General features: G+C 38.7%; 1 protein-coding gene across 2 annotated transcripts in view; it reads left to right on the forward strand.

Moving 5' to 3' along the window:
* The window catches only part of MINPP1 (multiple inositol-polyphosphate phosphatase 1), a 78,305-nt gene extending 67,299 nt beyond the window's left edge, over positions 1-11,006 (forward strand). Inside the window, exon 5 of one of the 2 annotated variants that reach the window (XM_032608905.1) lies at positions 5,472-5,684. In XM_032608905.1, coding sequence (XP_032464796.1) covers positions 5,472-5,496 — 25 coding nt within the window. In that variant the 3' untranslated portion in view covers positions 5,497-5,684. Of the gene's footprint in view, positions 1-5,471; positions 5,685-10,780 lie in introns of those variants that run through there. The other variant, XM_032608906.1, reaches the window with a different exon arrangement.
* Positions 11,007-13,951: the final 2,945 nt, after the last annotated feature.

The raw sequence follows: 13,951 nt of genomic DNA on the forward strand, positions 1-13,951 counted from the left end.
TTCTATGTTTACCTCCCTTTATGGGGGTTTCTGTTATGTACAACCACACTTGATCATAACTGATATAACATATATAAATGAAACTCTACATTTTCTTGACTATTGAGGTTGCTTTCTTCCCAAATAGCTAGAACTCCTTCAATCCTTGCTCACTGTACAGTTCCCTCTGTCAATCCCTTCATTGTAATAATAATTATAGAGCAGGGGTGCATAATATCAGCTCAGAAGAGGAACTGGACAGACTCTTGGTCCACAACAATAAAACAGACACAATGTCCATGGCAACCTTTCCATGCTGAATGTATCCAGAAGAGAAATAAAAAATATTTTCAGGATGATGATGAGGAGAAGAGAAAGATGGTAACGAGAATTTTGTGAAATAGTGACTCGTGTAAAAGTAGATGAAAGACCAAACTCTAGTAGCCATGCTTTGAAAGGACCTGGGGTATCAACTTTAGATTCCACTTAATCAAAAGGCTCTGGGTCAATCCTAGGGTAGAGGATTTCACATATTTTATCTGATTTAATCACCACTGATGTAATCTCAGGTCTATATTTTAGCCATGAGTTTCCCCCTCCTTCATCAAACTCTTATCAATTATAAATAAATGTCAACATTTACCTTTTTTTTTATTATCAGTCTTCTCTGGAAGTGCTAATGAATAGTTAAGGTAGCCAGAAGCAAGACAAGAGAAGCCTGTTGGTAGTAGAAGGAATAATGGAACTCCAAAGATGGCTATGTTCTAATTCCTAAAACCTATTAGGTCATATGGCAAAGGGGAATTAAGGTAGCAGATAGAATTAAGGTTACTAACAAACTGACCTTAAGAGAGAGAGTGTATCCTGGATTATCCAGGTGGGCCCAATATAATCACATGTGTTCTTAAATGTGGAAGAGGAAGGCAGAAGGGAAGGTCAGAGTGATGCAACGTGATGAGAACTTGGCCAACAGTTGTTAGCTTTGAAGATGGAAGAGGGCCGTGTTCCAAGGGATACAGGCGGGCCTTGAGAACCTGGAAAGAGCAGGAAAACAGATTCTCCCTTAGAGCCCCCAGTAGGGACTGCAGCCCTCGTGACACCTTGATTTATCCTGGTGAAACCCATTTCAGACTTCCAGCCTCCAGAACTGTAAGATAATAAATTTGAGTGGTTTTAAGCCACCAAGTTTGTGCTAATTTGTTATAGCAGCAATAGCAAACTAATATACCTGTTTGTGGTCACAAACTGAAAACAAAAATCACTACAAATGATCCAGCAGATCGGGTGCCTCAAAAGTGTGATGACAGAGGAGTTCAGAGCAGTCAATCTGATGGTGGCCTGGTATTTACTGAACCTGATTGTGAAGATGGAATGTGCACTAGCTGGTAACAGCATTGCTGAAGGGTCATTCATTCTTGGCAGAGGACAGAGGGAAAAGGCAAGCAGGTCAAAGGAGTCTAAGAAGCTATTAGAGATACTGGGTATAACTTGCATCCTAGATCCAGGACTTGCTTTGACAAGGAATTACTGTAATAGCTCAAACTTTGGCACCCTTGTTCTTTCTACAACCCACCTTCCTGTCTATGATTTCATCTGTACACGAGAGGTAAAGAATATGTCTTATTTTATGCTTATAGTTTTTCCTCTGTAGGTCAGTTGTTTCTCCTGTATGTAGGGCACTTCAAAATTTTTTGAAAGTAAAAGAAAATTTTAACAGAATATGTCTAGGTGTTCATTTTTTTCTTACTTTTCATGTTTGGATATATAATGGGCTCTTGAATTCCACGAACTGTGATACATCTTCATATCAGCAAAGTTTTCTATTGTTAATTTGTTGCTTATGTTTATTCTGGCTTGTATTTTAGGAATAATTATTATCTTGAATCTCTAGTCTCTGCCGTATATATTTATCACATTTTCACTCTCAGTTTTTTCTTTTTTCTTTTTTTTGACCGCACCACACGGCATATGGAACTTCCCGGACTAGAGATCAAACCCGTGCCCCCTGCATTGGAAGCACGGAGTCTTAACCACTGGACCAGCAGGGAAGTCCTCAGTTTTTTCTTGTTCCCTTTTTGTTTTTTTTTAAACTTGAGTAACCTTCTCTACTCTACTTCCTCCCACATACATGCCTTCCTCTCAGAAACACTGTCCCCAGTATCCCAAGAGCCACAGAGTTAAGATAACAGATACTCAGGGGGATAGCACTGCTAATGGGTCATTCTGAAGTTACCAGTGCAACATTCACATTTGCGCATGGTAAGGAAAACAAATGCCATAGAGTGAAGCTTGATTAATAGTTATAAAATCAAGGAGTTGAGAGAACACACTGAGAATGAATACTGAATTTCCAGCCAGTAGATCTTTTAGGTAGAAAACAGATGAAAACAATGAACAAATAAACAGATGAAAATCAAACCATTCATAAAAAAAAATTGGTTATCTCTGTTTTTTCTTATGCTTCTTTCTTCTCAAGCTCATTCTCCAAATCACTGCTTCAATTTTCTTTCCTGTCAACGTGTGACTAATTCTGTGATTGTATTTATAACTCTTTTTTTTACAGTAGTCCCATCCTCTCATACAGCTTTTGATTTCTGATTCCATCTCAGCTAGCTCCTTTTTTAATCTGTTTGTTTTCTTACCCATAGTTCATCTTTTATTTCAAACATCCATAGTTTCCTAAATCTTATCCAGGGTAAAAACCTGATGTTTTCTAAAATTAGTTAAGTTTCCTGTAGGAATATTTTCCAAACACGTTATTCGGAAAACTTCAAATGCCAAATTCTCTGTCATTTATGTTACGTGATGTTTCATAGGCTCCCCCATGACATTTTAAATATTGATTATCCTTGAAAAAGGAGAACTGTATTCAGCCCTGGTGAATGCCTGTAAACATGGGGCAATCGTCAGTGTTAGAATCCTCTGTCTGCATCTTAGACTGGAGGACTGGATGGGCAAACCACCTAGCCCATCTTTCTGTTAGCTTGCTGATTCCATTTTATTCTGAATCTGTTCACTCTAAGGGATAAATCCCCTGGCCCTTACAAGATAGGGCTTCCAGTCTTCAAAACTGATCCCCCCACCCTCTGGGGGCAATCATCTCTAGCAGTCTATAGTTCTGCCCATATTCACCATCCCACGTTTCCCTACTTAGAGCCCTCGGTTATGTCCCCGGGCTTCTCATTCCAGGCTTTACTACATAAACGTTCTTCCTGACATCTGACAGATGGCTGGGCAGCATTTCTAGTTTGTAATGCCACTGTAACTTTTTCATCTCCTCTCTTTGGGTTTGTGAGTATTTTATCGATAATAGGAAATAGGAGAAGGATAATCAGTATTGCTTGGCTTCTGCTCTCTAGAAGCTTTGGTTGAGAATCAGTGGAGACTTTCTTGCTGGGCTTTCAGAAACTTTCCCCACTTTCTAATTTGCCTTTCCTCCCAAATAGGAATCCTGTGCTTCAGATCTCCTGGTTTCTTCCCCCCCTCTCTGAAACACCACCCTTATTCGTAGCCACCCTCTTCATAGTAGTTTCATAAGATGGGCTCCCGCAAAGCTGACTCCAAGATGGAGATTAGGGTGCAGGGGGTTACTAAAGAGAGCTTGAGATCAACACCTATGGAAGGGACACAGGGAAGCAGGATTAAGCAGAAGTTGAACTAAGATGCATTCCCAACGAAGACCTCAGGAGCTCTGGGGATGGAATGGCCCTTTAGATATCCCACATTGGGGCAAGAGGGGCAGGATTTTATATCCTCAAATGATCATTCTTCAGATGTGGTATGTCCTCGGAGAAGACATGACCTTGGGTGAGGCAGTTTAAATAGGGTTGACAGCTGAAGACATCTTCCAACAGCACTCCCAGCATCTGAGGGAATAAATCCCTCGTTCCTGAAGGGGAATCTGGGTACCGTAGCCCAGGGTCTACCTCAGGCAGTCGTTGGTTAACACAGCAATACTCTGGCCTCTCGAGTCTTAAGGAACCGAATTGAAATAACACAGAGTGCCATCTTTCATTGGGTTGATTTAGGTAAAAGGCACGATTATAAACTTCTTGCAATCAATTAGAGTAAGATGACAACCAGATGGCCTTAGATTAGAACCAGAATTGTTTAGAGCACTTCAAGCTAAAAACATTTTTTTTTAATTTTTATGAGGTATAATTGACATATAACATTATATTTGTTTCAGGTTACAACATATGATTCCATATTTGTATATATTGCAAAATGATCACCACAGTCTAGTTTAATATCTATCACCTTACACAGTTACAAAAAATTTTTTTTCTTCTGATGAGAACTTTAAAGATCTACTCTCATAGCAACTTTCCAATATGTAATACAGTGTTATTAACTATATTTATATTATTATAACTATATATGTTTATATTATTTACTAAAGACATGTTTTATGACAATTGTTAAAGAAACTACGGAATACTGTTAGATAAATATAATCCTCCAGTGGTAGGTAGTTAAAACTAATTAGGAGTTGCCTGTTTTGAGAGAAGACCACGAATTAATACAAAGACTCCTGGTTTTGCAAAGAGAATTTATGTTGTCTCTATAATCTCCCTTCCTGTTATACAAGAGCCCAAAAGTAAAATGATCACAAACTTTAAATACCTATGGAAGAGATTTTTGTTTCATTCAACTGTGAAGCGAATCCCCCATTTATATCCTGTCACCTTACAAGTCAGCAAGGCCACATGAATGGAAACTATGACTTAGTTACTTGGTATATGCTTCCTCAGAGACAGTTAATGACTAGAGATCAAAATAATTCAAATCAGGGATTACAAACCACATGCCTGCAGAAGAATGGGAATGGAATGGCGGTGCCTTTGATTGTTCAAGAGAAGCTAGAAATCCAGATTTCTGTGTGAAATTTCCAGATTTTTTAGTGTGGGAAATTAATTCAAACTTAAAAAAAAAACACCATGTGAGTCAAACAATAAGTGTTATAAGGTGAAATCAGGTACGTAGGCTGCCAGACTGTGACCTCTGAGTTCAGCCTTTCATCAGAATCCTTTTTGGTGAGGTTAATGAAAGTTGCGAAACTAACAGAATGATGCTGTAGTTTATTAAAATAGCATTTCCTTCAAAAGCTTTGTTATAATGTTACCTTGGCCCCAGGATGTTGTTGTTTAAATAGACAAACAACATCAAGAACATCACTAATATGCATTAAGATTATAAGTATATATTCCTTTGTATTTGGCAATAGTTCAGGTGAGTAAAAACCTTTAAGGCTTTTGACCAAAGACCATTTTAAAACTCTTAGAGACCAAAAATCTAGTACCTTTTGCTCTTCAAAGTTAATCCTGCCATGGACTCATACTATTTCATATTATCAGTATCTCCTTTTTCCACTGGCAATAACATTTCCCTATTCTTGAGAACCACTCTTCCTTTTTCAGTCATGTGATTCCATTGGGAGCTGCCATGTTTTTGTCTTATGCTGATTTCCTGTTCACTATTAATTGGTCTAGTCCTGAGTGTCTGATGCAAGGCTGATGAATCAGAGTTCCCTGAGAAAAGGAGTCAGGCCTTCTCTGGTGGCAGGAGCTGGCAGAAGCCGTGTGGAAGAAGCTGGTCTGCAATGAGAGAGAAGAAAGCCTAGCCCACCTGCAGAGAAAAGCAGAGCAGGGGGACTTCCCTCGTGGACAGTGGTAAAGAATCCGCCTTCCAATGCAGGGGACATGGGTTCCATCCCTGGTTAGGGAACTAAGATCCCACATGCCTGGGGCAACTAAGCCTGCGAGCCTCAACTAGAGAGCCTGCATGCCGCAAACAGCAGAGCCCACGCGCTCTGGAGCCTGCACACCACAACTAGAGAGAAGCCCACGCATCGCAACGCAAGATCCCTCATGCCGCGCGTGCCACAATGAAGACCCGACGCGGCCAAAAATAAATAAATTTAAAACAAATAATTGTGCTTTCCTTTAAAAAAAGAAAAGAAAAGCAGAGCAGCTGATGGGGAAAGAGAGGGAGTCTTGACTGCACTTGTGACCCTGCCTCCAGTTGTTTCTGAGACCTCGCTGCATCCCTACGCTACCTTCAGTCTGATTGTTCACAAAAAGGTGCTCAACAGCACTTGTCACTAGGAATACAAATCAAAACCACAATGAAATACCTCTTCACAAACACTAAGGGGCTCTAATAAAAAGAGAAAGACAATAGCATGTTTACATGAGAATGTGCAGAAATTGGAACCCACAGTGATGGTGGGATTGTAAAATGGTGCAGCCACTTTGGAAAACAGCTTGGAATTTCCTCAAAAAGTTAAACATAGAGTTATCATATGACCCAGCAATTCCACTCCTAGGTATATAACCAAGAAAATTGGAAATGTGTGTCCACACAAAACTTACACATGAACGTTCATAGCAGCAGCCTTCATAATAGCCCAAAAGTGGAAACAACCCAAATATCTATCAATTGGCGAATTGACAAATAAAATGTGATAAATTCATACAATGGAGTCCTAGTCAACTTTGAAAGAATAGCAGCACTTAACCATGCTACAGTGTTTATTAACCTTAAAATCATTATGCTAAGTAAAAGGATCCATTCACAAAAGATCACATATTATATGAATGCACTTATATGAAATGTCCAGAATAGACATATTCATAGAGAAAGATCCAGAAAGCAGATTAGTGGTAGCTAGAGGCTGGAAGGAGGGGAGACAGGAGAGTGAATGTTTATGAATATGGGGTTTCTTTTGGGGTGGAAAATATGCTAAAGTATTGTGGCAATAATGGGTTCCATAACTCTGAATATACTAAAAACCACTGAATTGTACACTTTAAAAGGATGAATTTTATGTTGTAAGAATTATATCACAATTAAGCTGTTATAAAAAGCAACTAGGTATAATTGCTTCACAATCATTTTGTCTCTGTTTTTCAGAAAATGACAGTATTTCATTTAACCAGCCTATAAGAAATCTAATAACTAGCAAGAATCAACAAATTCATATAATAAGCATCAGCAGTTACAACGTTTATCACATAGAATGAAGAATGTGGTAGATGAAAGGCTGGGAATATAAAAAGGGGCTTAAAAAGATTTAGAAGGTGGGGTTCAAACAAAGTCCCTGCCCCAGGTGTGGTCTGGTTCAGGAAGGAGGCTCTGTGTCAGGGCCACCTCATCTGGCTCTGTACACGGTTCACTGCACAAGGGCACAAAGCTAATAGGGAAAAAGGGTTGAGCTTGGTCTGTTCTCTGCCCCCAAAGCCACGTGCTCTGATGTACCTCAGGGCGTATCTGTCCAGAGAGGGCACCTTTTCCTAATCTTCACAAAGATGCCATGTTTCCTAGTGACTGCCCTCAATAAAGAATATAATAAAGCAAGGGGCAGGTGGTGACAGACACCAAAGAGGGTGGTCACCAAGTTAAGGAAGTCTTCCTGAAAAAAAGTGAGATTGAATTGGTCAAATAGAGAAAAATAGGTCCAGGGGGAGTGAGGGGGACATTGGAGGCATTGAGAGAGGTGATAGAAGCTAAATGAGGAAGCTGGAATGCACAGAGCATAGTCAGGGGAAGTATGGGGCCCCATCCATCCACTTAGCAAATGCTTACTGATCACCGCTGGGGGCCAGGCAACCCCTGGGGGCCAGGCCCTGCGCTAAGCCCTGGGACCAAAACATAGCTGAGGTACAGCCTCTGACCAAACATCTGCTAGGAGAGAGGAACCAACAGTCACACAACAGTGAGATAAATGCTGACGGTGGAATGTTTAAAAGCTTCTAGGTTCTCTATAAACAGAGAAAGGTTGATCCAGGTAAGGAGTACTTTTTATTCTGCAGATGGTCAGGAGAAAATCCTGCCCAGTGAGTGCAGCAGGAAAAAATTATAACTGGAAGTGCTTTCCTATGTAAATAAAACTGATTAGGAACTCTGCTTGGAACTCTGATGGATGTTAGACCTGGGAAATAGGCTCTCTGAGGCTGATTTATTTTATGGCTATTTAATTGTCCCCAAGCTATCGTCTCAGATCAAATTGGGTATGAAAACACTCTATAAATGGCATATCCTGTGTTTCATTTTTGCTTGAAGAAGTTGATTTTTAAAAAGTTCTTCTTCCAACAAAGACCGTGTGGCCCAGACTCTGAGGTGGAAAAATAGATGACATCTCTATGCAGGGCTGGGGAATGGCAAAGTAGAAATGTTGAAAAGTCAGAGGAATGAGGAATCTAGCAATGAGTCAATTTTTTTTTCGTTATTTATATCCTGGAAGTTTTCAAAAATAAATTTTAACATGTTATGGAAATGTGTGAGCATTTAATTCAGCATGAAAGGGAAGGCAAGTGAAGCAAAAATATGGGTGATGAATATGAAGGCTGAATTGATTAAGATGCTTTGGGATGCATGTGGTAAAAATCCATCTAATCTAATTTTAGCCAAAAGGGTGATTGAATGACTCAAGTAGGTAAGAAGTCCAGGAGTGCATCTAGCATCAGGTAAGGCTGAATCCAGGAGCTCAGAAAATGTCACTAAGGCTAAGTCTTTTTTTCTCTTGACTCTTTTTTTCCCTTTCTTCTTCTCTAGTCCTGTCTTTTATTGTATTGACTACATTTCTCTTTTCCACATTTCCCTCTTCTACTGTTTTATATATGTGTGTGCATGTAAGTGGTTACTTTAAAATATTTAAACACATAATTTAATCAGTATCTCTATTCTCCAAGCACAAAAAGACACAACTTACTTTTACTTCTCTCTACACTATTCCTCCCAACTCCCGTGTTACTACTCTCTGAAATTTTGTTTCCAGCTTGTTTTTAAACACATAATTTTAAAAACTTATTCATTTTGATTTAATACTATATTTCTGATGATTTATTTGCTCACTGTGACTTTTTGTACCCTTCCTTTAGATTTACTTTTCTTCTTGCGGGAGTACACCCTAGTATATTTTATTCAAAGAGAATCTTTGGATAGTAAACTTTCCAAATATTCATATGTCTGAAAATGTCTTTATTTTGTCTTTCCACTTGGATAATAATTTGGCTAGATATAGAATTCTGGGTCCAAAATTATTTTCCTTTAGCACATTGACTGCTAACCTCCAGTGTTGCTGATAATCTCATTCTCATTCCTTCCTTGTATTATTATGTCTTTTCCCTCTGATAGCTTTTAGAATGTTCACTTTATCTTGGGTGCTCTGGAATTTTACATGATATACCTAAGAGTGTGTTCTTAATTTATTCTCTTATACACTTGATGGGAATTTTCTATTTAGGGACTCATTTTTTCCCTACAGTTTTGGGATGTTCTTCCTAGTATCTCTTCAGTATTACCTCTTCACTATTTCTTCTATTCTCTGCTTCTGACACTCTATTAAATAGGTATTGGAGGGTTTGGATGTGTCCTCTTCTCTTTGAACTCTTCTTTAACATTTTCATTCTCTTTATTCTGGGAGATAAACTTTGTTTGACCTTCCAGTTTACCCATTCATTCTTCAGCAGTAAAGAAGCTGCTATGAAGCTCATTTTTAAATGTTTTATTTCAACAACTATATTTTCATTTTAACATTTCTAGTTGATTCTAGTTCTAGCATGTTCTAGTTTCAAACTTTCTCTTGTTTTATGGATTTTATTCCTATCTAAATTTGTTTCTTTGAGGATTTTGAGAATATCCTCATTGGGGAGTACCCCCTTCCCACTCCCAGTATTCATTGATACTGAACAATAAAAATATATCTATGAATAGATTAAATTGAAATAAATGTCCTAAGAACTAGAAGCTTCTAAGGGTTGGAGAACCAAGAATAGTCTCCTCTCCTCTCTTTCTAGTTTCCATCTTCTCAAAGGATAGCACTTGGGAATGAAATAGAGAGGTTTCTAAAATGAATTTGACCCACTTAGAAATAGTTATAAGAAATTATATTCCCCCAGAGAAGAACTAGGAAGTTATTTTCCTTTTTCTCTTTCCTTTCCAATCTTGATAAAAAGCACAAAGGACACATAAATCAAGATCAAAAGTTTGCAGATGAAATATGACAAGGCAGACTAAGACAACAAACATACAGAATCACAATGACCAGTACTCTTGGCATCCACGAGTTTGCAGTCTGAAGCTTAAAGAGTGACACAAAACCAGTTGCAAGAAGTGAGAGTAAATTGTGTCTTTAACATTTGAAATCTGAGATCAATAATCAGGTAAAACTGTAATTTGGATTTGGAAGAGATTTAGCTTCTCCGCCTTAATAATTCTATTTGAAACCTGAACTTTGCTCGGAGGACTAAGTAATTTGAGTTTCTTAAAGCTACACTGAGAAGCCTTGAGTTTTGCTTAATTGTTTCTCAATATGGAACAAAAAAAAAACATGAAACAACTGGTTTTGATTAGGTGGAGTGAACATTTAGACCTGCTAATGTGGAAACATTCTATTACAGCCCAATAAAACAAACTGTCACTTAGATAATTTCATCATTGCTGATTATATTTCCCATTTCTCCTTTTGCCCCAAACAGTATTTTACTCTTCAAAGTTCATTTTTCTTACAGTTTGACTTGTTCCTTCTTTCAGAGATAAAACATTTAGAAATAATCACTGATAAATATAAATTTGTCTGACAACTTAGAAATATCATGGAGTAGGGTGGAAAACCTCTGAACTATTTAGTTTGCTAGGTGTTTTTTAGCTTATATATTGTTCAAGTAACTTACCTCCTGCGTCACTTTAAAAAAGTAATGCATTTTGCTAACAATAAATTGGCAATTGGCAGAGTTAAATGACAGACCTAAGTAACTTTTGTTTTGTTTCATTTTGTTTTCTATGTGTCTTTTGCAAGAATTGTTCTTTCATGATGTCATGGAAGAGAAAACAAATTTATCAAGAAACTTGGAAGCTTGCTTTGAGTTATAACCAGAACCACTGGAAAACCTGTTTTTACAAGTGGATTTTCATTGTGTTTTGGGGAAACATTTTGTGCCAAATGAATCAGCAAAAACATTTTCTAAATCCTGTTGGAACCACAACCTGAAGTTACTAATGATATTTAAAAATCACATTTTGTTAAGAAATACCTTGTACAATAAAAATGATGGATATATGTTAAATATATTTATAATTTCATCTATTTAAATGAACCACTGTGCTATATAAACTGCTGGTCTTAGGCACCAGGTTAGAACACAGCTTTTCAAAAATTTATTTCAAAGCCTGAGAAAATCAAACATACCCATTATTGAAATCCGTCCTTTTACTCTGTGAAATGAATTGCTTCATTTGTTTCTACGAGATCCCCTTGTTATCCATTGGCTTTAAATGGATAGACAGTTTTAAAATTTTCCAAAAGTGATCACAGAACTGACTCAAGCCTTCTGAATCTGTTGGACTAGTGGTGTTTTGTGGTCTGGCTCACAAACGTTAAGGTTACTCCAGTCTTCACTAGAACCACAAGCCTTGCCCTTGGCAGATTTAAATATTCAATTTTTCAAACATGTGCTAGAAGAAGAAGGGAGAAAGGTGATAGGAATAATCCGTGCCCAAGGTCCACAATTACCTCTCACAATACTTTGTTAAAACAGAGTGTCCTTCTGATTTTGGCAACGTGCTGGATTATGCTAATGCCAGATAAAAAACAAATATTCTGGTATCAGATAAATTTCCTAATTACCATTTAGATGGTATAGTCAATATGACTCTCTAAAATACTTGCCTCTCTAAAATGTGTAGGTAGAGAGGGGCTACGTTATTTTTAAAACAAACACACAAGCAAACAAATAAATAAACAAGCTATGGGATTACCATGAGAACCTCAATAAGCACTCATGTATGAGCATAGTGCTAGATACTTATTAAGCACATAATAATTGGTTAAATACCAGTCCAGTGCCTTATGCTTTATAGGTGATATCAATTAGCTATTGCTGTATAACAAACTATCTCAAAACTCAGTGGGTTAAAACAGTGACCATTTACTGTTGTTCAGGAGTTTATTAATCATCTGAATGGTTCTTTGGTTGTGGATGGACTCACTCATGTATTTGTAGTCAGCGGTGGTGTGCTTGTAGACAGCTTTTCAGATTTTTGGATGAGAGTCAGTAGGGTGCTGGTCTAAGATGGACCTGGATGAAATGAATCAACTCTGCTCCATGTGGCCTCCCATCCTTCAGCAGTTTAGCCTAGGCTTGTTCACATGGCAGTCACAGGGCCCCAGGAGATAGATCAGAAGCAGACAAAGCCATTTGGGGCCTAGGCTTTGAACAGATACATCATTGCTTTAACCAAATTCTGTTGTCAAAATTTTTGACAGAGCAAATCACAAAGTCAACCTGTGTTAAAGAAGTTGGGGAAATATTCTCCACCTTTTGGTGGGAGTGACCAAGTTACATTGCAAAGTACATGCATACGTGGAAGGGTGGATAATTGGAGCTAGTTTTGCAATTAGGCTGCTACATAGATTTTCAATTAATGTGAGAGGATATGTGAAAGTAAGGGAGTTCACTTATAAGCTGCTGAATAATGATGTTTGTGTTTGGGGTTTCCACTTCCTTTAAATTTTAGGTTTGAAGTTTGGATTATTTGATTCTTTGGTGGTGTGCAATAGGAATTGTAGGTAGCAGGACAAAAAAAAAGAAAACAAAGAAGAAGATATATAGGATAGCTCACAGAATCTAAGGATGAGCTTCAGCAAGGACAGGAACCCTGGATCACCTAGAATTTAGATAGCAAGAATTAATCCATTCAGGGCACTGCCTTGGGTTTCAGATTTCCTGGAGAGAAAGTCCAGTTGGCCTCTGGATTAGCTGCCCAGGCCTTGGTCAAAGGAGGGCCAGATACCTTGATTCTAAAGTCTTACCAAGAGCACAAGCAAAGAGGCTGGACAGTTCTCCAAGATAAAATGGAATTCACTACCAGATGAAGGGAATTCAGGGCAGGCAAATACAACAGTATCCTCTACAAAGTTTAAACAACTTAATCCTAGAAAAGCAGTTCTGGTAGTGGTTAAATCCCTACTAGTGTGGGCATGGAGGAATCAACTGTCACGTCCTTTCTTATCACTCTTCCCAGTAAGTAAAATTTAGAAAGTAGCCAGAGGCAAAGGATGCAGATTATGCAGAGAGGGAAGATAAATTAGAGGTGGCTTTCCTCTACCCATTCAACGACAGGCAATCACTTACTTATTTAATTCTTCATCTGCCCTGGCCTGATCAAAGCATAGTCTACAGGTAGCAGCCTTTGCTCTGCTTCAAAGAACGTGGGAAATGTATGGCCAAAGAGAGAAGGTACTTAGGAGTCGTACTAAGTTAGGAATGCTTCTGGCTGCTGGTGACTTTACTCATAGGACACTTACTGTTACTGAGTAGGAAGTCCCAAAATAGTGGTCCCAGGGTGGGCCCAGAAACTCACCAGAGTCCTCTAAGGACCCCATCCTCAGTGTAGGAGCAGTATCTCCTCATAGCTACAAGATGGTTGCTGCAGCTCCCAGAATCATGTCCTCACAGGACAGCATCTCTAGCAGAAAGGAGAGAGGAAAGAGGAAAAAAAAAAAGCTTTTGCTTTGCTTGCCTCCCTTTAATTAACACCCTTCAGTGTTATCCTTTAACACCCTTACATCTTATTGGCCAGAACATGACCATCCTTGAACCCGTTACTATAGAAGGGGAAAGAGGTCCCCACAACGGGCTTAGACTAATTTTAGTTCAATCTCTCAGGTTGGGCACATTGCCTCTGACATTTATGGTGCCTCCACTCACATTTACTTGGCCTTGTCCCTAATTCCAGCCCCAAAGGGGGTCAGGGCTGGCTTCATGGGGCATGGGACCTGCGTAGTTGCACAGGGCCTCTTGTTTAGAAGGGCTTGATTTAATGTTCTTCTGTTGCTGTCTTGAAATTCTTAATAATTTTTTAACAGAGAACCCAGCCTTTTCATTTTGCACTGGATCCCACAAATCATGTAGCCAGTCCTGGCTGGGGTGGGCAAAGGCCTTGACTCAATTCTCCCCGACAGCCCTTG

This window comes from Phocoena sinus, chromosome 16 (genome assembly GCF_008692025.1).
Source record: "Phocoena sinus isolate mPhoSin1 chromosome 16, mPhoSin1.pri, whole genome shotgun sequence".
Classification (NCBI taxonomy): Eukaryota; Metazoa; Chordata; class Mammalia; order Artiodactyla; family Phocoenidae; genus Phocoena; species Phocoena sinus.